General features: G+C 37.7%; 5 protein-coding genes and 1 long non-coding RNA gene across 8 annotated transcripts; 2 read left to right on the plus strand and 4 right to left on the minus strand.

Moving 5' to 3' along the window:
• Window positions 1–1867: 1867 nt before the first annotated feature.
• LOC131024765 (putative late blight resistance protein homolog R1B-16) lies at window positions 1868–4303 on the minus strand. The gene has a single exon (XM_057954303.1). It carries the CDS (start codon window positions 4301–4303, stop codon window positions 1868–1870), a length of 2436 nt encoding a protein of 811 aa, XP_057810286.1.
• Window positions 4304–6329: 2026 nt separating this feature from the next.
• Window positions 6330–12759, plus strand: LOC130985012 (uncharacterized). Its single transcript, XR_009088851.1, has 2 exons — window positions 6330–6935; window positions 12366–12759. It is a non-coding gene; the product is annotated as an uncharacterized LOC130985012 (long non-coding RNA).
• Window positions 11148–12090, minus strand: LOC130985010 (uncharacterized). Its single transcript, XM_057907745.1, has 2 exons — window positions 11635–12090; window positions 11148–11543 (listed from the first exon to the last, which is right to left on the minus strand). The coding sequence occupies exons 1-2, from the start codon at window positions 11794–11796 to the stop codon at window positions 11271–11273; spliced, it is 435 nt and encodes a 144-aa protein (XP_057763728.1). The 5' UTR covers window positions 11797–12090; the 3' UTR covers window positions 11148–11270.
• A 1207-nt stretch (window positions 12760–13966) lies between the features above and the next one.
• On the minus strand, window positions 13967–19090 carry LOC130985013 (putative late blight resistance protein homolog R1A-10). 2 transcript variants are annotated; one of them, XM_057907746.1, is made up of 4 exons: window positions 16528–19090; window positions 16401–16450; window positions 16002–16300; window positions 13967–14863 (listed from the first exon to the last, which is right to left on the minus strand). In XM_057907746.1, the coding sequence occupies exon 1, from the start codon at window positions 19088–19090 to the stop codon at window positions 17678–17680; it is 1413 nt and encodes a 470-aa protein (XP_057763729.1). In that variant the 3' UTR covers window positions 13967–14863; window positions 16002–16300; window positions 16401–16450; window positions 16528–17677. The 2 variants fall into 2 exon arrangements, with proteins under 2 accessions (XP_057763729.1, XP_057763730.1); XM_057907747.1 differs by lacking the exon at window positions 16401–16450.
• A 118-nt stretch (window positions 19091–19208) lies between these two features.
• Window positions 19209–23206, plus strand: LOC130985014 (uncharacterized). The gene is made up of 9 exons (XM_057907749.1): window positions 19209–19543; window positions 19662–19749; window positions 19977–20090; window positions 20558–20640; window positions 21071–21185; window positions 21279–21370; window positions 21807–21872; window positions 22605–22698; window positions 22807–23206. Exons 1-9 carry the CDS (start codon window positions 19293–19295, stop codon window positions 22912–22914), a joined length of 1011 nt encoding a protein of 336 aa, XP_057763732.1. The 5' UTR covers window positions 19209–19292; the 3' UTR covers window positions 22915–23206.
• LOC130985015 (uncharacterized) lies at window positions 23030–25688 on the minus strand. Of its 2 annotated transcripts, none has more exons than XM_057907750.1 (7): window positions 25316–25688; window positions 25124–25204; window positions 24491–24528; window positions 24204–24283; window positions 23695–23778; window positions 23430–23538; window positions 23030–23338 (listed from the first exon to the last, which is right to left on the minus strand). In XM_057907750.1, the coding sequence occupies exons 1-7, from the start codon at window positions 25622–25624 to the stop codon at window positions 23197–23199; spliced, it is 843 nt and encodes a 280-aa protein (XP_057763733.1). In that variant the 5' UTR covers window positions 25625–25688; the 3' UTR covers window positions 23030–23196. The 2 variants fall into 2 exon arrangements, with proteins under 2 accessions (XP_057763733.1, XP_057763734.1); XM_057907751.1 differs by having other exon boundaries at window positions 24491–24590; window positions 25316–25686.
• Between the last annotated feature and the right edge of the window lie 222 nt (window positions 25689–25910).

The following is a 25910-nucleotide window of genomic DNA, read 5'->3' on the forward strand; positions in this document are numbered from 1 at the left end:
TTCACATCATCAGCACCCACCATTCCACTCTGCTGCGAGATCGAAGAAGATCTCGAGGAATCCGAAGGCGTTGACTTTGTATGCTGCTGATGTTGGAGTTCAATCCCTTGAATTTGCTTGGCCTCCTCTTCAATAGAAGCCATGTTTTCTATCACCTTGTCGAGAGCTTCATACAAGCCATCATAACTCATATTTTCTCCATTATTTGTGAACTGATCCAAAATATGAGATTCAATGGCGTGTTCTGCCGCATAAGCTGCATCTGCAATGCGAGACTCCAATGGATCCGCTTCTTTAGAGTAGCCACGATGGGCGTCATAGCCTTGGAGAAATTCGAGCAGGAAACTGATTTTTTGAGTGAGGTATTCAAATTGTTGAATGGAGAGAGAAATAGGAGGGCGGGGATGATGATGAAGGTTGTTTATGATATTCAAAGCAGAAACAAGAGTTGCATAAGCTGCTGCCATGGGTTGTTTTGGGAGTTGCAGAGAATATGAGATGAGATAATTGTGAATGAAGATGAGAGACTTACATTAATTAGGAATTCTCAAAGTCTGGCCTCCATTATTGGAAACTTTAATTTCTCAGTTTACAGCTAGCATTTACACTGAAAGATAGCGACTGAGATGATGAGACATGTTGAAAGCCAATTTGTATCTAAACCTCAACGTAATGCTATAGAAAGTTCTTTGTTATCATGTTGAGAGGAACCACACAAGATTAGACTTTCTGATAACAGTAATATAAATAAAGTAGATTATTGTGTTTTAATTCATAATCAGTCCTGGTGTTTCCCTCACTCTCTTTACACACAGAAGTCCTGCCCCATATGCATACAATCAGAATTTGTGTTATTTTTATAAGGGTAAAGGTGTAGATCCATCCCTGAACCATACACCCCCAGAGCTTTTATCCCCCAGACTCGACTTAGTTGCAAAAACCTCCCCCATAGTCCGGAAAAAAGGTGCATGCTTGTTTTGGGAGAAGCAGAATATGAGATGAGAATGAAGATGAAAGAGTTTGATTAATTAATTATGATTTGTCAAAGTGTGGCCACATGGAGTAGTGTTTCCAATCTAACTCTATTAATTTCTCAGTTCACAATGAAAGATAGCGACTGGAGCAGCAGTATTGTCCATTCACATATTATCATCTCCAAATAATTTTGTAATTCACAATGAAACTGTTGTAGTGATGTTGATTGCATTAAATCATCTGTAATTCAGATCTTATGGGTAACTTTTATGAATCTAATCTACAACTTATAATCAAATAGTAAGATGTCATAAGTGACTCAAACTAAGAAGCTCAAAAATCAAACCATCACTAACTTAGGAATGGTCCACAAGTGACAACCCCATAGGAAAATACATAAAGAGCTAGACATGAAGTACAAAAGCCAACCTACTCAATTCTGAATCTAAAATTAGGATATCCCAATCGATCCATTCTAACAAGATTTTAAAAATACCTAGGAGTAATGGAAGCATCGAACAAGAAATCACTGAAACGTCATATCCATGGCGAGCCATAAAATTTGCAGCTGGGTGGTAGCCCTCTCGATGGATGTGAGTGAATCGGACTTATATACCACGCATGATATGTCGAAATCGGATCCTGGTAATTGTGGGTCTTGTTTGGGCTGATCCATGCCTACTGAATGGAAGAGTGAATAAACAACTGCAGCTTTCTCCACACACTACCTGCAGTGCGCACTTGTTCCATCACTCAAATATTAGAAATCAAAAGTAGGAATCCAATCAATTTAAACCAAATCTACAATTTCTTTAATGTACCTTAGTAGACACAAAAGTTAGGACTATCCAAGCTCTCCAGTCCTAGTCCTGCATCGCTATTTCTCCGGAGTTCAACGTGAACTTGAAGGGTTCCTTCCCCGTAATAGTCCTCGTGTTCCTCTGATATTCTTTTTGCCCGAATCGCTGCAACGGACCACAATAATTTCCCTAAGTGTGGCTGTTTCTGCAAACTCTAAAGGGATTTCCCGCAACTCGTTTAATCCAATAAGATGAAGGCGCTCAAGGCAAGGTAAGTCGGAGCTTTCAATTTTCCAGATTTTTAGATTATGACTATAGTCAAGAGCCAAGAATTTGAGGCTGCGAAATTGGTCTTCAGTTGTTTCCCACTTCCCTTCCTTGAACTTCCCACAGTAGAGTGTGAGCTCCTCAAGATGGGGCAACACACCTGCCTTATCCAAAGTGTCGTCCAAGCACTTAATGCTTCGAAGATTCAATCTCTTGAGCGAATGGGGAAAGTTGATTACACTTATTTGAAGGATGCTGCAATACAAGGACTCAAGTTTAGTTAGACAATTGAGATTGTTGTAACAATAAATCTCACCATCACACTCTCCCCAATTTTCAAAAACCAATTCTTTTATATTGGGAATTTTTTTGACGACTTGCTCGCTACACTTGAAATCTAATATTGTCCCCAACGTTTGCAGATTTCCTAAAACAATGTCATCTTGGTCGTTAGAAGGATCTGGGAGACGAAGACTTTCGAAGTCAACATGCCTGATGCGAGGCATGCACCAAAAATCAGTTGGCGCAGTAGTGTCCCCGATGTGAACAACTAGTGTTTGTAGATTCCAAAATCGCCATATTGAACACGGAAAATCCTCCCCTCCTATTCCTTCAATATCTAATCGAAGGATTCGTGAGTTAACTAATTGATCCATGTGTTCGAATCCAGTTGCTTTCACTATCCTCAACAAGCTCATATTGAGAGGTGATAGTTCTTGTCGATTATTCCACGTCAAAGAACGAGCTTGTGACATAGGCGGCAAGACGCTTATGGCCTCATTATCTGATAAGGTATTATAAAAAAACCTTTCTTTTTCCGCTTCTCTCAAGCACAAGTCTCTCAACAAGTCATGAATTTTGCACTCTTTTATGTTTCCAATACTATCCAACTCATGACTTAAAACAAGATTTCTACCGATAAGGTCTTTTAAATACTCTTTCGCTATCTCTTCTAAGCTTTTCCCACTTACTGCTTTCACAAATCCTTCCGCAACCCAAAATTTAATGAGGTCCGAGAAAACTATCTCCTCATCTTCGGGAAAAACTCCCATATAGAGAAAGCATGGTTTCAAATGTATTGGCAATTGCTTGTAACTCATGTATAGTATTTTCAAGCAACGTTCATCATCCCCTAAATTAACACTTGCATTCAAGTTTTCCCATATGCCTTCCCAGCATTCTCTTTCATGTTTGGACTTTGCCAAAAGGCCTCCCACCACTACAATTGACAATGGAAGTCCTTTGCAGCTTTTCCCAATCTTTTTTCCGATCTCCTCCAATTCAAGAGGGCAACCTTCTTTCCCAAACACAGTTTTGCAGAGAAGCTCCCAACTCTCAGCCTCATCCAAAAGTTTCATCCCAAGGCTATCAGAGTTGGGTAATTTAGAAGCCAAATCTGATAACCTAGTTGTTACCACTATTCTGCTACCATTTTCATTATTTGGAAAATAATTTCTAACTCTATCCCATGCATCAATGCTCCACATATCATCCATTATCATTAGGTATCTTCTACCATAAAGATATTTATACAACTTTTCTCCTAATTCATCCTCGTTCAATTTGGCATCAAATTCAATATTTAACTGACGAAGGGGTCCTGAAAAAATTTCTCTAATGGCATATTCTTGAGAGATGGTAGCCCACGCACAAATATCAAAATGCTCTTTAATAAGAGGTTCTTCATAAATAGATCTAGCAAGAGTGGTCTTACCAGAGCCGCCCATCCCTACAATGGGAATGATATGTAGATGAAGGAGATCAGAAGTGAGCTTATCCATCATTTGAAGCTTGACATCATCAGCACCCACCATGCTACTCTGCTGCGGGATCGAAGAAGATCTCGACGAATCCAAAGGCGTTGAGTTTGTGTGCAGCTGATGTTGGACTCCAACTTTCCCTTGAATTTTTTTCGCCTCCTCTTCGATAGAAGCCATGTCTTTTATCACCTTCTCCAGAGCTTCATACAAGCCATCATAACTCATATTTTCTCCATTATTTGTGAACTGATTGAAAATATGAGATTCAATGGCGTGTTCGGCCGCATAAGCTGCATCTGCAATGCGACACTCCAATGGATCGGCTTCTTTGCAGTAGTCACGATGGGGGTTATAGCCTTGGAGAAATTCCAGCAGGAAACTGATTTTTTGAGTGAGAGACTCAACTTGTTTAGTGTGGAGAGAAATAGGAGGGGTAGGATGAAGCTGAAGGTTGTTTATGATATTCAAAGCAGAAACGAGAGTTGCATAAGCTGCTGCCATGGGTTGTATTATCGCTTCGGAGTTGCAAACTTGCAGAGGAAAAGAAGTGTGTGGACGAAGAAGATGAGACTGTGAAAAGAAGAAGAAAAAGTGCATAACCAAAAAGAGTTGAGGAATTCTCAATAAAAAAAGAGTTGAGGACAATGAAGGAGTGCGTATAGAGGAAAAAAATTAGGGCTGGTGCCATGTGAATCATTTCCTCATGGCCGTTTCTGAGGGCGGGCAAGCATGGACGACTGCCCAAGGCCCATCATTTTGAAAGGCCCAAATTTTTTTATATCCTCTAATATATACTATTATTAGTATGGGTTCAATTTTTTTTATATATATACTATTAGCATTAAAAAAATTGAGGCCCAAAAAATATACATCCCAAAAGAATTTTGGAGCCCAAAAAAATTACATCCCTAAATATTTTTTGATAATAGCGTGACTGCGTGAAAATCTTTAATTCTTTTTCCGTTGTGATTCTTCGATAGAATTATAGTCGCACGTGCATTGCAATACAAAGAAGGTGTGAAATCATGTTAAGAAATCGAAATAGACCTGTATTAATTTTTTAATGTAAATCGAACCGTTTACCACCCCTAAATTCCGGTATATACGGTACATATATTGTAAACAGGCTTTTGAAATAAAAAATCAGATGTGACCAAGTCGTCGCTCTTGTGAAATAAATGAATCATGTTTAAATAGGTTTTGGAATTTTTGTAATTTTTCAATTAAGTCCTTCAATTCTACATTATATTAGAATAAAGTTTAATTATGAGTAGTGATTTAGTAATATGGTAGCAGCATGGAAAAATTTCAGCATATTCTTTTTAAGAATCCAACAATTTAACTGAACCACATTGAATATAGGAAATTCAATTACAATATATGTACCATATTTATCGAAATTCAAGGGTGATCAACGGTTCGATTTACAGTTTAAAAATCAATAAATGTTTATTTTGATTTCACACCGTCTTTGTATAGCAATATTACATGTGCGACTATGATTCTATCGAAATCTTTAAAAAGGCGAGAAGAAGTTCTTTTTTTCTATTGAAATGTTATAATGTGACTTAAAAAAAATGTGATCTTGTGTTTTAATGACAGTGGATAGGGGTCCACTTTTATCATTTCGTCATGGGCCCATTTTCGGTCAGAAACGATCCTGCATTTCCTTTTTGTAGTTGTATTTTTCTATTTTTTATTTTTACTCTAGAGGAAGCATATATATTAAGAGCCAAATCACGAAAAAAGAATAATTTCTTTTTAAACCAAGAGTGTAGAGCCATAAAAAAGATTATATATTGTTATTTATCTTATTATACATAATATACGATTGAATACATGCAGCAGCTAAAAAACAATGGTCAAACATAGAGATTAAGACTCGTGGGATGAAGACAAAAGATCATCAATCTAGAGGAAGTGCTTAATTTGAGGTAAAGTTGTCTGCCAATATAGTATTATTTAATTGGAATATTAATTAATAGTACATCCTCGAGTAGCTGAAAAGGCGATAATTAAATTAACATAAATTTTAAGTTTTTGACATGTATATTTATACGAAGCACACATTATTATAAGGGGCAGAGTCAAACTTTAATTGGATTAGGGGGTCCAATTTTTTTTTTAATAAAATTAATAAATAATAAGAAATAAAGTAAATTTTTTAACATAAATTATAATGTTATTTAAATTACATAACAAGTCAAAAAACAAAATAAACAATTTGATTCATTTAAAAATCACAACATTTCTCTCATATTTTTCATGTTCTAAAATCTGTGTATAATAGCTTCATTAGTAACATTTACAAACACAATCTTTCGATGTAAGGTACTAAGCAATCGTTTAAAAGATTATCTCTTATACGATTGCGAAGAACACTCTTGATGATCTTCATTGCTGAAAATGTTCTTTCAACTGTAGCAGTGGCAATTGGTAAAGTCAATGTCAACTTAACTAACAAATACACCAATAGAAAAATATGATGTTTCCTTGTAGAAACCTTCTTCTTGGCAAGATCTGTCACAGCCCAAAACCGTTTAGTTCCTTTGCAATTTTTATTTGAAAATTGTTATAGTTTTGAGTTATTAATATATATATATATATTAGTCGAGTTTGTGATGAATCTAGTCGCGCCCCTAGTTCGATAAATAAATTTAAATTATAGATTATTTTGGACTCAAAAATTGGGCTATAAATAAGTACATACATGAATTCTTTGTTATTGGGCTTTTATTTCTATATAGATTAATTTCTCAATATTGGGCCTTATTAAATCATTTTTTTTGTTGGGCTAAAAGAATAGTATGAGCCCATTAATTTTCAGTACAAGATTTATACTATATTATCATCAGCATTTATTTCTTTTCTTTAGTGATTTGTAACTTTTGATTTTGATGAATCATCTGCAACGTGTTTCATTCTTTTAGCCACAAATTCGATTTTTACTCCTCAACCACATATTTTAACTTGTGCAGCACGATAATTCAACCCAGTATATATATGTATATCTCATCTTCTTCATCGCAATTACCCAGCAAATCCAACAAAAACCAGATTTATATTTCTTCCCACTGCCGAAAATCCAACAAAAACCAGATTTATATTTCTTCCCACTGCCGAATCTCCATCGGTAATCCTCATAAACCTATATAGTTTTATTTTCATATGCAAACATCTCTGCTTTCTTTCAACTTACAGAAAACAACCAAACTCCCACAAAATTCTTGTTTTGATAAATTCAAACATGCATACATCTATTTTCTGTAATTCTATAGATATTAGTATTTACATGGAAAAGGGAATAGATATAGAAAAGGGGGGGAATCGAGTGTATGATGCTGGATAACCGGTGAAGCCAGGGAGCTGGCTAGTAGGCGTCGCCGGGCGCTGCCGCGCCACGGCAGCCGGCGAAGATGAAGATGGACAGGGAGGCGGCGATGGCGGTTGGGCGGTGCTAGATCTGGAAAAGGAGGGGCGGCGGCTGGGCTGTGCTGCTGTCGACGCGGAGGCGGCGATGGCGGTGCTGCTGCTAGCCGGGCGAGCGACAAGGGAAAAGCGTGGTTGTGGCGGTGGCTGGCGGAGGTGTCGCCGGAGAAGGGTAGACGCTGCTGTTGGGTGCGCAGCGGAAGAGTGAGAGGGAGACTAGAGGTGAGGAAATGAGAGAGGTCGAAGGGAAGGAGAGAGGAGGCGGAGCCGCCGGCCTCCGGGGACGGCGCTGCCGTCCGGTGGCGGCGGCAGGAGGGCGCAGAGAGCGAGAGAGAGTGAGCGGCAAAGAGGGAGAAGGGAAAAGGGAGCTGCGTGAGTTTTGTGAGCAATTAGAGTGTGTGAGTTTAAATTAGGGGAGTTGGAAGAGTGGGCTTGGGCCAAAGGGGGTTTTTAATTGGGTTAATTACGCCAAAAACCATGAACTTTGGGCCCATTTCCAAATTTTCCATGAACTTTGATTTTTATCAAATTTTCCTTGAACTTAAAGGCGGGAACAATTTTTCCATGAATTTCAGCTCCGGTAATACTCCGGTCTGACCTGGATCCTACGTGGCAGAAACTGATCTTACGTGGTAGCTGCTGAAACGACGTCGTTTCATTTCTTATCATCTATTGTCAATGTTAGGGTTAAATCGCCATTTTCACCGTCCCATTTTCACACCCACATACACCATGGAGGTAAGTTCGTCAATTTAGGCTCAGGAAGGTTGTATTCAGGTGGCGAAGTGCAGAGTAGATTCGGGCTAGATAAGGATAGGTTCGGGTATTTGGACTTAGAGGAGGAAATCCAGAAGCTTGGTTATACTTCCTGGAGGTGTTTAGCTTTTAAGGTTCCTCGAAGTTTAGTGTTCATGGATGTGCGCGAAGATAAAGAAGTCATGCAGATGATTCGATGCATGACATCTTCAATCAGGTCTATTAGTGTCTATGTGGATGATGGAAAGAAGGGCAAATTGGGGAAGGTGAAGGCTGTCAGTGAAACTGTTACTAAGACAATTACAAAGACTGTGACTACCACTAAGAGTAGCTGTGGGCAGGGGAAGGGGAAAGAGAAGGTGTTGCGTAGGGAGGAGCCTGTGATGGCAGTGGAGGAGGTTGATACTGCAGATGAGGATGCTGATGATTTTCTTCCTGAATATATTGAAGAAGAACCTGTTGAATCAGATGATTCACTAGGGGATAAAGAGTTAGGATCAGGAGATGAAGAGTATGAAGAGGCAAGAACTAACATAAGGGAGAGCTTAGGTGTTATAGGTGACATAGAAGTGGGGAAGGAGACTGTAGAAGATAGATTATCTGAATATGGTGATTCTGACAGGGATGGTTCTGATAGTAGTGACTCGGATGGGCAAATTGTTAGGAGTAAACAGTGTAGGTCAGTATATGATCCTAGGGGAGATATGTCTGAGTTTAAATTAGTGTTGGGTATGCGTTTCGAGGATGGATTTCAATGCAAGAAGGCACTGATTTCATGGAGCATTGTAAAGGGTTATCCTATTCATTTCAGGAGAGTGAACAAGGAGCAATGTGAGGCTTTTTGTGAGGATCCTTGTCCCTGGAGAATGTTTGCTAGTATGCTGAAGAAAGAGAGTTCTTTGGTGGTCAAAATTCTACAGGAGGAGCACACTTGTTCATTTGCAGTGGGTAATAAACAGGCTAGTTATAAGTGGATTGGGGAACAATACACAGAGGTTTTCAGAGTTAGACCTCAGATGTGTATTGAAGAGTTTAGGAATGATGTTAAAAGGAGATTTAACATAGCTATTCCTAATGGGAGGTTGTATAGAGCTAAGGCACATTCATTGCAGTTGCTAAGAGGTACTGTGCAGGGTCACTATAACAAGTTGAGAAGTTATATTCTTGAGTTGATGAGGGTGGATAGGGGAGGTAGATTTGAACTGTTGTGTGGTGATGGTAGTATATTTCAGGGGTTATACATTGGGTTTTCTGCATTGAAGAGGGGTTTTTTAGAGGGGTGTAGACCAATTATTGGTCTTGACGGGTGTTTCTTGAAAACACACTTAGGGGGGCAACTGTTATGTGCCATAGGGAAGGATGGCAATAACCAGATGTACCCAATAGCTTGGGCCGTAGTAGAGGTGGAAAATGAGGCTTGTTGGAGGTGGTTTTAGGTATATTGCTCGAAGAGCTTGGAATCCATGATGGGAATGGTTTTACACTGATTTCTGATCAGCAAAAGGTTAGTATTTGCCTTGCCATGTCTTGTGTCCATACTGAAATGATGTTACTATGGCTTTATATGTCTTGTGTCCATACTGAAATGATGTTACTATGCAGGGGCTAACAAATGCTGTCAAGGAGTTGGCTCCATTGGCAGAGCACAGAAATTGTGCTCGCCATGTCTACATGAACTGGAAAAAGCAGTTCAAAGGTGTTGCATTGAAGAACCTATTCTGGCAAGCAGTGAGGGCCACATACGTAGAGGAATGGGATGCAGTCATGGAGACTCTCAAAACTGAAAATATGATGGCATATGATGATCTGCTGAACAGAGATCCTACCAGGTTTTGTAAGGCTTTCTTTTCAACTTGCTGTGTGAGTGACATGATGGATAATAATGTGTCAGAAACGTTTAATGGGTATATTCTGAGTGCTAGGGGAAAACATATCATCCATATGTTAGAGGACATTAGAAGTGGGCTGAGGGAAAGACAATATAAGAAGTTTCAACATGTTATGATTGTCACTGATATACTTACACCAGCTGTTAGGAAGAAACTTGAGAAGCTTAAATCACTAGCAAGGTATTGTACTTCTCACCCTGGGCTAGGAGGAAAGTTTGAAGTGTCAAACAAAGATGACATGTTTATTGTCTCTCTTCCTGAGAAGACTTGCAGTTGTAGAGGTTGGGAGATAACTGGTATACCTTGTGTGCATGCTGTTTCTGCTATTCACTTTATGAAGGAGGATCCAGCCGTTTATGTGCATAACTATTTGAGCACAGAGACTTATTTGAGGGCATACTCCTTCCCACTTGAGCCAATCAATGGTGAGAGGTTGTGGCCAAAGGCTGAGGGATATCCAGTTCAACCCCCACAGGTGAGGATCATGCCCGGCAGACCAAAGAAGAAGAGAATAAGAGACACAGATGAGAAGGACCCTAAACAACCTTCAAGGCTGAGAAAGACTGGTTGTAAGATGACATGCCAACGGTGTTTACAAGAGGGTCATAATTCCAGAGGATGTATGAATGATGAAGTACAGAAACCTGATGGTGAGAAGAGGAAGCCTGGACGCCCTCGAAAGTACCCAATCCCTGAACCAACAGAAGCAACAATCCCAACAAACCCTACTGATACAACAGAGGCTACTACAAGAGGAAGGGGCAGAGGCAGGCCCAAGGGAAGTGGCAGTGGCAGGGGTAAAGGTAGGGCTAGGGATATTGCAATGGAGAGGCAAGAGGTATATCCCAAAACTATTTGTGCTGATAATATTTGATCATTTTAGTTTCTTATTCCATTTGCATTTGAGCTATGTTAAATGATATTCATTGTAGGCAAGCAAAGGAATAGGACTTTACTGTGGAGAGCAAACAGGCAATTCATATATTGCATCTGGGAGTGGACTGCAGCAAATCCCAAGGGGAGAAGAGATCTGCCTGACGGGCCCCACACAAGAATCTCAATCCAATCCTTGAAGAAAATTTGTTGTTGTTTTGATGTTGCTCTGATAGCATACTGATGTTCTTTTGATGTAGTTTTTGCAAGCATTTTGCTGAGATGTAAAGTGATTAACACTTAAACAAGTTATGTATATGTTATTGATCTGTTATGTATATGTTATTGATCTACTTTGCATATATCCATTGAAATCCATAGAAATTCATTGTCATCATGATTGTAAATGAGATTACAATGACACTACAAAATAGATCTCATTATAACACCCTAACAATCAAACACCAAGAACACCTAACAAACAAAGGCTTGAATCACCAACCAAACAACACCCACAACACCTACGAAACAAAAGCTTGAATCACCAAACAAACAACACCCAGAACACAAGCACATGCAACCATCTTTTTCATCGAACACTTGCTGCTCTCGACGTTCTCCATTCTGAGGAGTCTGACTTCATTCTCCAACAATCTAATTCGCTTCATATCTTCCTCCACATATTTCCCTAGGCGATAGCATTCTCCAATCCAGAAGTTCAATTTTTCATCTTCGTCATCTTCAATTTTAGGCTTTACTTCAGGATCTACCCACTCAAAGAAGCCACATTGTTTCTGCAAAAACAAAGATTGAGCTGTGTTGGAGCATCTCTTTGTTGGAGCATCTCAAGAGAAAAACTCAAAACGAAAATAACGTCAAAATTACCTCTTTGTTGGAGCATCTCAAGAATCTTCGCCCAGGATTGAGCTGTGTTCGCGACGTTTTCATCTCCACTTGAAGTTTGCACGCGCATTCAGGGAAGAAATCTGGTGTAGTCATGGACGAGGACGAGGCGCCATAACAGGAGGCAGATGGCGTGAACTTCATTTCTCCCTTCTGAAACCCTAACCGACGAAATGGGAATGCAATTTCTTAAATTCTAGATTTAGGGAACAAAATTTTAATCAAACGACGTAGTATTATGGGTATAGGACGACGTCGTTTCTTCATATCGTCGCCGGTGCCAAGTCAGCTTTCAGGCGACTTAAATGGTGCCAACTCAGCAGTCAAATTGGGGATTTTCGAAATTCATGGAAAAATTGTTCCCGCCTTTAAGTTCAGGGAAAATTTGATAAAAATCAAAGTTCATGGAAAATTTGGAAATGGGCCCAAAGTTCATGGTTTTTGGCGTAATTAACCCTTTTTAATTTAATTGTTGGGCTCTTATTTTAAATGGGCTGGACTTCATATTTTAAATTTCATTATCAAGTTGGACCTGATTTTATTAAATCCCAACTCAAAATTTTAAAGAAGCATGCATTTTATTATTTTGATTTATTAGACCAATTATTTTCAAATGATTTTATGATAATAAATTCTTAAGATTTAAACTATTATTATTATTTTTTTAAATTCATTTAGGCCCTTATATTTATTATTTGAATTTATCTGACTAGGTGCGGCGCGACTAGGACGTTACTTTTATTTGATTTACTCAAGTTAGCATACAAGTTGAAGTTCAAGTTCAAATTCAGGTGTGGGATTTATTTCAGTACATGCTGTGGTTAATTCTTGTCCATTTTAATAATATGTGTTTACCATATGTGTTATGACGTATATTTTGAGGATATCGCTAGGGGCCCGTAAATAGGGTCCAGGACTTCACCGTCCTTGGATTGCCACAATGCGATTTCATGTTAAAGTTATGGTTGCAACCAGTCGCCAGGGGCCGGCTCAATCGGTCCAGGACGGAAAGGTCCTTGGTATGCCACCGTGCGACTTTCAGTCACGAATGTATTGATCATATGTGATTCTCATTTTATTAACGTGGACAATGATTGCATGTTCCCACACTGAGTGTACCCTGTATGCTCATCCCATATTAAATATTTTCAGGTATTTATGACGTTGGAGACGCGTGGAAGGTCGAATGGGCACATCAAGTCATTTATCAAGTAGTTGATTTGATTTTCAACTAATTTAAGTATTTAAAGTTTTGCTTAGCAAAATTTTTACTTAATACTTAGATATTTTGATGACATCTTTATGTCATGCTTTGAAACAAGAGATTAATTGTCGATTTTAACTCAAAGCAAGCCTTTGAGTATATTATTTAAAAAGTTGATATCCTTTTAAAAGTGCTTGTAAAGGTTTATCTTTAAGAGTTTGCTCCCATTGAAGTGTTTTCAAAATATTTTATATAAAAATTTATTTTAAAAATGATTTTATCAAAATTCTTATTTTTCATGGTCTTCCGCCATAAAATTTATTATTTAAAATTCACATTTAACACTTTAATTAGATTAGGGTGTCACAAGATCTCCAATTCCTGATAGTTCTAAGAACTTTTCATCCATGCACGCATCAACAATAAAGTTCTCAAGCTGATTTTCAAGGTCATACAAAGTAACTTCAGAAAATTCAACCGGATAAAACTTTGCAAGACGAAGTAGATTTTCAATATCAAATCCAGAAAATGAGTATCTAGGATCCAAGCATGGCATGCATAAAATCAATTATTTGTTGTAGTTCATGCTCATTCCAGTGACATTATTACGAATCCATTACAATATTCACTTCTTTTTCCAAAGGGCAAAACAGGTTGACATCAAAACATTAAAAAGATTGATCGCACGTCTTCAGTTCGTAACATAAATTATGTTTCTACTTCTACTTTATTAGTAAGAACCATAACTGCAAACGATATTATCTCCAATGAAGAACAAAGTCTCTCAATTAACTTTATAAATTGATTGATGATTAATTAGTTAAATAGTTATCATATTTTTTTGTTATATTGTGTTTATAATTGATTTTACTAATTCGAAAAGCATACACAAAAATACACTTTATGACGATGCTCAAACTCTATAAAATTCGATCAATAGAAAAATTTGGAGATTGTAGCCAATGCAATCCAAAAGACACAACCAATGAAAAACATAAATGTTTGGATCAATATTTAAAGAAGAGTCAACTTAAGAGGAAAAAGAAGAAAGATTCACCTGAAAAATCAAAACAAACTAATGCGTCTACAAAGAAAAAATTCGGGATAGAGTTAGAGTCTATTGAACCACAAAAGAAAAAAGAAGAGTATCCAAGAAAAAGTTTGATGACTACATTGAAATTACAAGTGATAGCGAATTGCCGCTGAACGCAAACAAAAAATAAAAAGAAAAGATCATCAATCGTCAAAATCAAACAAGAAATAATTAAAAGTTCGTCTTTACCTTTTAATAAATAAAACAAAACAAAAACTAATAATCTCAGCTTTACAAAGACTTCCATTCCCAGCTTCTCATAACGGAACGAAAGATTTTTCTCATAATCGCATGACATAACTTCATTCATGGTCGTTACTTTCTCCGAGAGCATCATAATCATGAAAACAGAGTTTAATGGCGGCCATCAGATTCATAGATGATTTGAACACATTTTTACTTATTCAATCATGTCCTACAATCTAGCAGATGGAACTGTTTATCCAATAAATTTTCTTACTCTTTTCAAGGTTGATAAAGTCATAATCATAGGTGTTATTAAATTAATTAAGGATATCATTGTTTCCATAGGCTGAAATAGATCATTAAACTATGGGCGTGGAGAGCTCACAAGAATGACAGCAGTAACAGAGACTGGAAAATAAAATTTGACCAAATAAAAGCTTCAGCTAGCAAAATCCCAAAGTGCCATGCTTGGAGAAAATCAACAAAGCAAATCATGTTAATCCCAGTTCCATATGTATTTGAAGCAACCTAACAGTATGAAGTATTCTAAACTTTTATATACACCTCTATCATAATTAAGTCCTCTTTCTTTGAAAGAGATAAGCAAGAAATAATACAGCTAGGTAATGAAAAATGGTGCAATTCATACTAGTAAACTCAAGCTTCTACACTTGCCTCATCACTAAATCTATCTTCCTTCCTTGAACAGCCAATGCTTCAACTTCAACCTTAAAAATATGACATTCCATCAATCAATAAAAAATACTTTGTCCAAATATTAGATCATAAGAATCCGTATGCAACCAATATCTCTATTCTCAATTATAAAAGATGAACAATCGAAGAACTTTTCACCTCTTACGAACCTAACAAATGCACTAAAAACATGTGGATGAAATTATGAAATTTTCACAATTAACATTAGTCATATACATATAGTACAAAATGTTTTATACATTTTATGAAGCAATCACCAATAAACACCTGAGCGCACACACACAGTCACACACATATCAACAATATAAAACCTCAGGGTAGAGTGGAATTTGCATTTCCACTTAACATATGAAAAAAATGAAAAATGCATACAACACCATTTCAAGAATCTAACTTAGTTCACAACAACAATATTGTCATGTTGTCCAAATTTATACATCCATTTTGTGTGAAAAATGCAAACAACATGTTTTGAGAACCTATTAAAACACGAGATTGGGAAGATTTAATTTACTAAGAAACTCATTAACAAAGAGCAACTCCAACATTGATTACTAACACAATCATATCATAAAAGTTTAATTTTTAGATGGATTCCGAAATTTTCAAACATGTTAAGGCGAGATAAATTTAGATGATGGTACAAAAATAACCAAACAAAAGCTAGTGTTATTTTGAATAGTAGTAGTGTAAAATAATTATTTTATTTTATAAAGAAAAAAGACATAACTATAGTTCAAGAACTGAATTTCTAGTTGAACAGATTAAAAGTACAACAAACATATGACTCAAAATATTTAACCATCACGCAAAGCATAAGTGATATTTGTGTCAATAGAGAAATAAAATTTCACAAAAATATACATATAGTTCTTGGGTTGGCTCTTTAAGCTCAATAATGGCTATTTTTTCTGTTTTTTCTTTTTATGTTTTGAAACATCTTTAAGGTAGAATAAATATCAATCTCCAAAAGTGACTAAGGCCTTAAAGAACAACAGACAAACAACCTACCTATCATCAAATATAGTAAGATGTCACAAGTAACCCAAACTAAGAAGGTCAAAAACCAAACGAAAACCAACTTAGAATATCTAAATCTAAAATTAGAATATCCTAATTGATCAATTTTTACCAAAATTTAAAAAATACCTAGGAGTAGTGGAAGCATCAAACAAGAAATCACTGAAACATCATGTCCAAGGCGAGCCATAAAATCTGTTGGGTGGTTGCCCTCTCGATGGATGTGAGTGAATCGGACCTGTATAGTGTATACCACGCAGGATAAGTCGAATCCTGGTAACTAACTGTGTGTCTTGTTTGAGTTGATCCATGCCTACTAGAATGGAAGAGTGAAACAACAGCTGCAACATTGAACTCAGCCCAAATATGGGTGGAGAAAGTGGCCACGAGCCGAAGTCTCATTATCTTCCACTTGTATTTCAGTTATGCTGCCAATGAAAAAGTGGAAATAGGAGGGGAAAAAAAAAAGACAATGAATAAGAATTGAAAAGAAAGAAGCCAAAACATAAAGAGAAACAGAGCACCAACCACAGCATAAATGGATTCATTATGTGCTGTGCGCTTTCCCCGCACACTACCTGCCCATCAGTCAAATATTACAAATGAAAAGTAGGAATCCAATCTATAAACCAAATCTACAATTTCTTTTGTGTACCTTAGTAGTAGTGATTCTCATGAAACACGTTTAATACGAAAGTTAGGACTATCCAAGCTCTCCAGTAGTCCTGCATCTCTATTTGTCGGGAGGTCAACGTGAACTTGAAGGGCTCCTTCCCCGTAATAGTCTTCGTGTTCCTCTGATATTCTTTTAGCAGAAACCACAGCTGAATCGCTGCAACGGTCCACAAAAATTTCTCTAAGTGTGGGTATTTCAGCGAAATCTAAAGGGATTTCCCGCAACTCATTTAGTTCAATAAGATGAAGGCGCTCAAGGCATGGAAAGTGGGAGCTTTCAATTTCCCAGATTTCTAGATTATAACTACAATCAAGAGTCAAGAATTTGAGGTTGCGAAATTGGCTTTCAGTTGTTTCCCACTTCCCTCCCTTGAACTTCCCCCACTCGAGTGTGAGCTCCTGAAGATGGGGCAACATACCTACCCTATCCAATATGTCTTCCCACCAATAACTCGATCTTTTGTTACGAAGAACTAGACTCTCGAGTGAATGGGGAAAGTTGATTACACACTTTCCAGAAAAAGTGCAATCCAAGGACTCAAGTTTAGCTAGACAATCGAGATTGCTCAAACAATACATCTCATCATCACAATTAGAAAAAACCAATTTTTTTATATTGGGAATTTTTTTGACCACTTGTTCGCTACACTTGAAATCTAATACTGTTCCCAGCCTTTGCAGATTTCCCAAAACAATGTCACCTTGGTCGTTAGGAGGATCTGTGAGACGAAGCCCATACTTGAACTCAACATGCCTGATGTGAGGCATGTACCAAAAATCAGGTGGCGCAGTAACCTCATCGTGGGTGTAAACAATTAGTGTTTGTAGATTCCAAAATCGCCATATTGAACAAGGAAAATTCCCCTTTCTCATTCTGAAAAAACCTATTTGAAGGAACCGTGAGTTAACTAATTGATCCATGTGTCCAAATAAATTTTTTTGGAGCACATAATTGAATCTAGTTGATTTCACTATCCTCAACAAGCTCATATTGAGAGGTGATAGTTTTTGTCCAACATTCCACGTCAAAAAACGAGCTTGTGACATAGGCGGCAAGATGCTTATGGCTACATTATCTGAGGCATTATTATAAAACCTTTCTTTTTCAGTCTCTCTCAAGCACAAGTCTCTCAACAAGTCATGAATTTGGCAGTACTTCTTTCCCATTTACTGGTACTCCTTAAAACAAGATTTCTACCAATAAGGTCTTTTAAATACTCTTTCGCTATCTCTTCCAAACTTTTCCCACTTATTGCTTTCACAAATCCTTCCGCAATCCAATATCTACTGAGCTCTGACGTACTAATCTCTTCATCTTCGGGAAAAACTCCCATATAGAGAAAACATGGTTTCAAATGTATTGGCAATTGCTTGTAACTCATGTATAATATTTTCAAGCAACGTTCATCATCCTCTAAATTAACACTTGCATTCAAGTTTTCCCCTATGTCTTCCCAATACTCTCTTGTAGGTTTCGACTTGGCCAAAAGACCTCCCACCACAACAATTGACAATGGAAGTCCTTTGCAGCTTTCTCCAATCTTTTTTCCGATTTCCTCCAATTCACAAGGGCAACCTTCTTCCCCAAACACAGTTTTGGAGAGAAGCTCCCAACTTTCAGCCTCATCCAAAAGTTTCATCCTAAGGCTATTAGAGTTGGATAATGTAGAAGCCAAATCCAATAGCCTAGTTGTTACCACTATTCTGCTACCATTTTCGTTAGTTGGAAAATAATTCCTAACTCTATCCCATGCATCAATGCTCCACATATCATCCATTATAATTAGGTATCTTCTACCATACAGATGCCTATACAACTTTCCTCCTAATTCATCCTCACTCAAATTGTCATCAACTCCTATATTTAACTGACGAAGAACTACTGCAAAAATTTCTTTAATGACATATTCTTGAGAGACGGTAGTCCACGCACAAATATCAAAATGCTCCTTAATAAGGCGTTCCTCATAAATATTTCTAGCAAGAGTGGTCTTACCCGAGCCGCCCATCCCTACAATGGAAGTGATTTGTAGATCACGGCAATGAGAAGTGAGCTTATGCATCATTTGAAGCTTGACCTCATCAGCACCCACCATGCTACTCTGCTGCGGGATCGAAGAAGAACTCGAGGAATCCGAAGGCGTTGACTTTTTGTGCAGCTGATGTTGGACTCCAACTCTCCCTTGAATTTTTTTCGCCTCCTCTTCGATAGAAGCCATGTCTTTTATCACCTTCTCCAGAGCTTCATAGAAGCAATCATAACTCATATTTTCTCCATTATTTGTGAATTGATCGAAAATATGAGATTCAATGGCGTATTCGGCCGCATAAGCTGCATCTGCAATGCGAGACTCCAATGGATCCGCTTCTTTGCAGTAGTCACTATGGGGGTTATAGCCTTGGAGAAATTCAAGCAGGAAGTTAATTTTTTGAGTGAGAGGTTCAACTTGTTGATTGGGGAGAGAAATAGGAGGGCGGGGATGATGGTGAAGGTTGTTGATGATATTCATAGCAGAAACTAGAGTTGCGTAAGCTGCTGCCATGGTTGATTTTGGGAGCTGCAGAGAAACTAGAGGGTTTTTAAAATTTAAAACGTTAATTATGGACTTCTTTTATTAAAAGGAAAAAGAATTTGGGATTTGAATGACACGTGGCACATCGTGATTGGCATATTTTACCGTTAGCTAGTTGCAGGATTTCACATTTTCTCTATCCCCAATTTTGCAGGCAGCTGAGGAAGGAGAGATGGCTTCTGCTACATACTCAACCATAGCTGCTCATTCTATACATCACCTCCCTTCACTTCACAGGCATAGGCATTTCCCCTCATCCTCCGTCGCTCCTGCCTTGGCCAGAACCCAACGCCTCACGCTCGTTTCCTTCACCGCACGTGCCAAGTTCGACAAATTTCAAGGCGATGATAGCATCGAGCCGGATGATGATGATGAGGACCCGAAACAACCGCAATTTCAGCTCTCTGAAGAAGAGGATGACAGGTTTCACTTATTTTTCGCTTATTCCAAGTTCTGATTGATTAGTGATTACCACTCGAACCCTATCCAATTTGTGAGTGGAATGTGATTTTAGGTCAACATTTTTTTAATCGTGTTTCAGTTGCCTGCCTTCTGATTTGGAGGGTGCAGTTCGTCAGTCAGGCCAAGCAAGTGCGCAGTTTGTTTCAGCTGGAGGAGTAAGAGCCATAGTAAGTGGTTCATGAACTTTCAACAGAATCTCGTTTTCTGTGTTTGTGTGTGTGTGTGTGTGTGTTTTGGTTATGTGGATGGAAATTGATGGATGAAGGTTTTTGAGGCTAAAGTAGAAGGAATTTCTATGTTGGAAACTTTGCTCTTATGGAATAATAGGAACCTAAACAAATCGTAGCCGTTTCGTTAGTACTTAACTGCTGCAATCTTCCGTGCGATTCTGTAGGTGGAGCTTTTAATTCCACAGTTGCAGTTTCTTGATGATGAAGGAGCACAAGCTGAGCTTTGGGGGCTTTCAAAGATCTTCTTGGAAACACTTATTGAAGAAACAGGGGGCCAGGTTTTTTTTTTTTTATCTTTTAAATTTAATCTTTTGATTTGTTAGAGTTATGTTACTATTCCTGAAACTCACATGCTGATGATCACAAACTTATTTATGAATAAATCTCTGCTAGCCTGCACATAAGTATATCCACGTATATGTACATATGAGTGAACTTTGTATGTATGTTTCTACATGTGTACATGCTTAGGTACATATACATGTGCATAACAATAAGTGCTTTAGAGAGGGAAGCTAATAGCTGACCAAGTGTGGATATTTAAGGATATATATAATACCAATATATCCATGTTCTTGAATATATTTGAGTTAATTCTTTGCTATGGGCATTCTTCCACTTCTTAATTTGTTTGCATAACCAACTGTGTTGTGAAGCAGTATATTTTTTTTGCTTCCATGTGCCCCTTTCTCATAGTTTATTCTAGCAAAATTTTCAAAATGAGATGTAAAATTTCTGTTTATAGAGAGTTAAAGCCGTATTTCCAGATGCTGGTGCTGCTGCGCTGCTAAAGTATCAGTGGAAAGATGCTGCATTTGGTTTCTCCAGGTGAATGGTGCACCAGCATTTATTTCTTATCATCAGTGCCAACTCTGTTCGCTATGAAGTTCCATTGAGTCCTTGAAAAAAAAAAAAAAAAAAAAAAAAGAGTTCTAGCCAAGATAGCTTATATATTCAACATATCACTAAAGAAGGGTCACTGGTCTTGACATGAAGAAGCGAATGGTGAACTTAAATAAACGTTTTGTAACGGCAGCACCTATTTTTTTTTTTTGATCGGTAAAATTAAAATTTTATTAAGATAAAAAGCAAGGCACCAGGGATGCCAATCAAAACAAGAAGGAAAGATTGAAACCCTTTGAGCACCACATGGTGAAAGGGATTCTCAACTCCAAAACTTTGTAACGGCAGCACCTATACTTCCCTATTATACTTTTGAGGTGTTTCTATCGTTATGTGATTCTAGTTATTCATCCAGTCTAGGTGACCGGAAGCCTGTGAGCAGTGAAGACGAGATTATTGTAATGGTGGTTCCTGACTATCAGATGTTGGCATATGTTGAAAAGGTTGCATCTGAGCTCTCAGATGATCCGGTACTGATCTCATTCTCTTCCATAGTTCTGAACCAAGTTTAAACTGATTAAGCATACTGCAACCTCTAAGACTGGGTTCCCATATTTTGTTAGCCTAGGCCTCTTATCATGTGGAACCCCCGCCTTATTAGTGAGGATGTTGGAGTTGGGATTAACGTTCGCCGGTTACGCCGAAACTTTTTAAGGTACTTTTTTGTCCTTTTGGCCATCTATCTTTATCGTCCTGAAAAGGTTCTGTTTGGAGTTGAACCAAAGTGCATCTGATCTATCTTTATTCAACGTAAGAAATCTCAATTACTAGGCATTAACATGTGAAATAAAGACTCCTACTAGCTGGAATATTACCACTTCTTCATAAGTAAACTAATTCAAAGAGATCAAGGGAACTAATAATGTAGGCAGATGGCTTATTGTCTTTATCATAAGCAATCTCCAAAAACACCAATATGGAGTATCTCTTTGGATATGGGGATTGGAGGATGTTTTCCTGTTAGTTTCTGCTGATACAATGTGCCTGTATGTTGTGAACAAAAGGCAGGGAATCTTATGTTATTCATAAAATGTGTTCCTACTCATCAAAAGTTGTTTATATCTTGGTACTCATGCATGATTTCTCTACAGCACATTTACAACTGTCTACTCAATGAAGCCTCTTCCAACAGGTGCCGTGTTTAGATGTTACCCAGGGTAAGCTTCTAACAATTCCTTGGAATTTCTATGTGGTCGATTATAGATTTTCATGTTTAGAAACCCTTTGTACGATGTATCCATAAAAATTGTGAGAGACCATGAAAAAATTATAACGCTAGACTTGAGTTTTATTCTAGAAGCTCTTATATCTTGGTTTATTATTTTAAGATACTATGCCAAATTCTAAAGACCTATGAGTTGATTTTAAGATGGTGAACAATTATTCTCCTTTCCTGAGCATGAGTCTGGATCTTCTTGTCCTACCTTTCAGGGGAATAATGATTAATTGAAATGAAATTATCACCTTCTAAGACTAAATAAAATTTTCACTAGCTTATAGTTATTTTCTCTTTCACTCCTTTCCATATATTGCATACCATGTGTAAGTAATTTTGTCTTTTTTGGCACCATGTTTAATGGAGTATTTCCTAATCAATAGTACATTCTTTTCAACATTCAAGATCAGATGTCACAATTATTGGTAGATTAAGAAGGATTGGTAATTTGATAGCAGCTCAAGGAATCTAATGGCAATCTTTATGTAGGGATCTGCCCCTGTTCATGCTTACCCTTATGCGCAATATTATATGCCCAATTTTCATCCACGTAACAGGAAAAATGACGGTTTCTGGGCTAACTTAAAGCTCAAGAGTTATACCAAGAATGCTATAAGTTTGTGCTGAGCACATGTAAGACTATCAGGATAGTAATATTTCCTGTTTTGTTCAGGATGTGGAAGGTCTTTTATGATGATAAGGATAGGCCCAACAGGTATCTGCTCGCGGAGGAATTGATACGACGTCCTGATATTGAGGATCTCGAGGTCGGTTGCTCTCTCATAATTGAACACTGGTTTCCTCTTGTGATGATAATGAACTGCTATTATTCAAATCAAACACTTATAACAGTGGTTTATGGTGAATTTGGTTAGATTATTTTTGGTGGACAAGATAAGTCAGAGAAGGGACCATCTCTGTTCGATCAAGCAGCTGGCATCTTCTCCTCGTTCAATCGTTTCATGAAAGTCATTTCAAGATGAAGGATCCTTGCTTCATACTTGTGACTGCAGCTGTTTATCGAAGTAAATTTCAGACGTCTGTTTGTATCATCATCGTGTAAAATCATTTCGTGTACGTATCGTTCAAAATGTAACGTTGAGTTTCAACGGTAGCTTATGAAATCATATTCCTCAACACTTCTCCTCAGTTGTGTAACTTATTTTTCTCTATGAAAGAGAGTGAGGAAAACAACAACTGCTCCACATATGTACAAATCAACAGTGATATACATTGAATTTCTAAATCTAGCCATTGAGCTGTATTTAGAGCCAATCTACATGCTTGCTTGAGACCTTGGGCTTCTTCTTAGGAGTTTGATATCGATTATTCTCGTATCGGGCTTTAACGATGAGAGAATAAAGGAACTCAGCCTCTGCTGATGTATCATATGGCATGTCCAGGATGCTGCAAGAAAAATATCATAGTATCATAGAATGACTATTTTTCACAAGGAAGAAGAATAAAGGAAAAAGCCATATAGGCAATCTACATATACCTGTCAAGAAGTTCCTCCAAAATAATTCTCTGTGATGGAGTGACATAATGCATACAACTCCTCGGACACTGACCGACTGCACGTTGAACTTGATAGTCTCCAGCATGCCCTAACAAAGAAAGTTGATCGCGTAAATTCCACTGCGTCATAGTTCTACCCCATAGATAGATCACAGTCAAATTGAGAATAATTCGATAGTTCTATTCTATCGTTGCCTTTTCCTTTCCCACTCTACTATATTCTCTCGTCTGTGAATAAAACCAACCTTGAGAAGTTGCACGAGCAGTCCCTGTTGCTGAAGAAAATCTAAAAGCATGGGGGGCTGTACTTACACATGAATATGGACAACCTGCAGATTTTAAAATGAGAGTGAACTTAAAGAACCAATTCCTCATTGCTCAAGAAGATAGAGAGTGGAGGGGCTATTTCCTGAGCATGAGTCTGGATCTTCTTTTTCTTCTTTTCTTTTTTTGATAAATTACACAAGTAAATAAAGAAATTTAAAGACCGCACAACGATGGACTCGAACCCAGGACTTCAGGCCTTGGGCATTAACCACCTACCACTAAGCCAACACACGCACACTCATACAATATGAGAGAAAAAAATGGTTGTTACAAAAAAGGTTGTTACTAGGATTCACTGCATAAGTGATACTTTTCCAAAAACCGTGTGCATTTCAGTCCTTTACACAGAGGTGAACTTTTCAGACATTTCACGCCCCAGATCAACTCTGAATATTGGATCAATAAGAAATAATCAAAGAGTTTGTACCTTTGCCCATGCAAAGAACCTCATTGATAAATACATCATATGCCTCACACTCTGGTTGCTCAAATGGATCCATACATTCCCTGCACAAGTAAAATGTTGGGTGGATTGATTGAGCATAACAAACTATGGCATATATTATAAATTTTTAACCATTAGACTTAACGGTCAATCTTATGTGGTAAATCAGCATGCGGCATTCTTATGAAACTATGGATACGGGATGTGTCACTGTCACACCATCATCTAATGCTCGAGAAGAAGAAGAAGCATTACAGTGTGCCCTTTACCTTTCAATAATTTCTGATTTGCTGTAGTTGGATAAAATCTGTTTGATATAACAAATTCTGTTGGTTAGAAGAGAGTGCCACCACATATGCAGCAGAAGGCCTAAAAAATGAAGAGTAGGAACTGAAAATCGCAGGCTGTGCGTTCACCCTTTTTTGCCTTCAGATGATGCATGGAATGAAAATCAACGACGAGTTCATAAGCATAAGGTATAGTACCAACATACTTCTAAAGAAAGACAAGTATAGGTGCATAATGCATAGTAGTGTACAACACAGCTCAAACATAAATTGAAATCTTCACATTAATTGTATTGTAAGAGCCATTTCAAGCTAAAGAAAAGCCCTGAATATATGCATCAATTAGTGTACAAAACAGCTCAAACATAAACTGAAATCTTCACATTGATTGTTTTGTAAGAGCCATTTTAAGCTAAAAAAAATGCCCTGAATATATGCATCAATTAGTGTAGAAAAAAGCTCAAACATAAACTGAAATCTTCACATTGATTGTTTTAAAAGAGCCATTTCAAGCTGAAAAACATGCCCTGAACATATGCATCATAGATTTTTACTGCAAACGCGAGGCATAAACTCAAATGATGAAACAAGAAACAGATTGATGAAGACAATGACCTCGTATGCTTGAATCACACGGCGAATCATCGCATCCGATTCCTGAGCACCTCCCATCACATCCGGATGAAACTGCTTCGCCTGAAAAAAAGAATCGAAAAAAGGTGCAAAATTCTCCAACCTCAATAACAAGCAAAACGAAAAAGTAAATTAGGGTTATGGAGGAAAGGGGTGGGTGGTGGAGATGATTACTTTGGCTCGAAAAGCAGCTTTTATTTGTGCAGACGAGCATTGCGGGGTGAGTCCGAGCACGCCATAGGCCCGAGAAAGGGTGAGCGGCTCATCATCATCCGTATCAGCAATTTTTCCGCCATTATAACTGCAGCGCAGTCTAGATGGAGAAGAAGAAAAGAGTTTGAGGCGAAAGTGATGAGCGTGAGTGTCGTTGAAAGTAGAGAAGACAGAGAGCGGCGGTGAGGTTGCAAGTGAATTCCGATTGCAGAGTGAAATAGGATCCATTTTTGATAGAAGGGGAAGGAAACCAGAGTTGTCACTTTTCATTAGGAGCAACTGCCGCCATTGATGGCTTTTCTTTAGCTTTTTTCTGTAAATTTAACTGTTTTTTAAATCGAATTAATTTTATTATAACTATAAATTCATAGCCACAAGTGGTAGATTTTGAGTGACGTCTCTAAACAGTAAACACCTCGTAGTTTCCACTAATTATGACTCAAAATGAACATAATTACTCATAAGTTATTTGAAATTTAACTCATAAAAAAAGTTTAATAATTTAATTAGTCTGAACTTGAGTTTGATAATGTTCGGCTCCTTAAGCTCGCGATCA

Source organism: Salvia miltiorrhiza, chromosome 5, assembly GCF_028751815.1.
Source record: "Salvia miltiorrhiza cultivar Shanhuang (shh) chromosome 5, IMPLAD_Smil_shh, whole genome shotgun sequence".
NCBI classification, from domain to species: Eukaryota; Viridiplantae; Streptophyta; class Magnoliopsida; order Lamiales; family Lamiaceae; genus Salvia; species Salvia miltiorrhiza.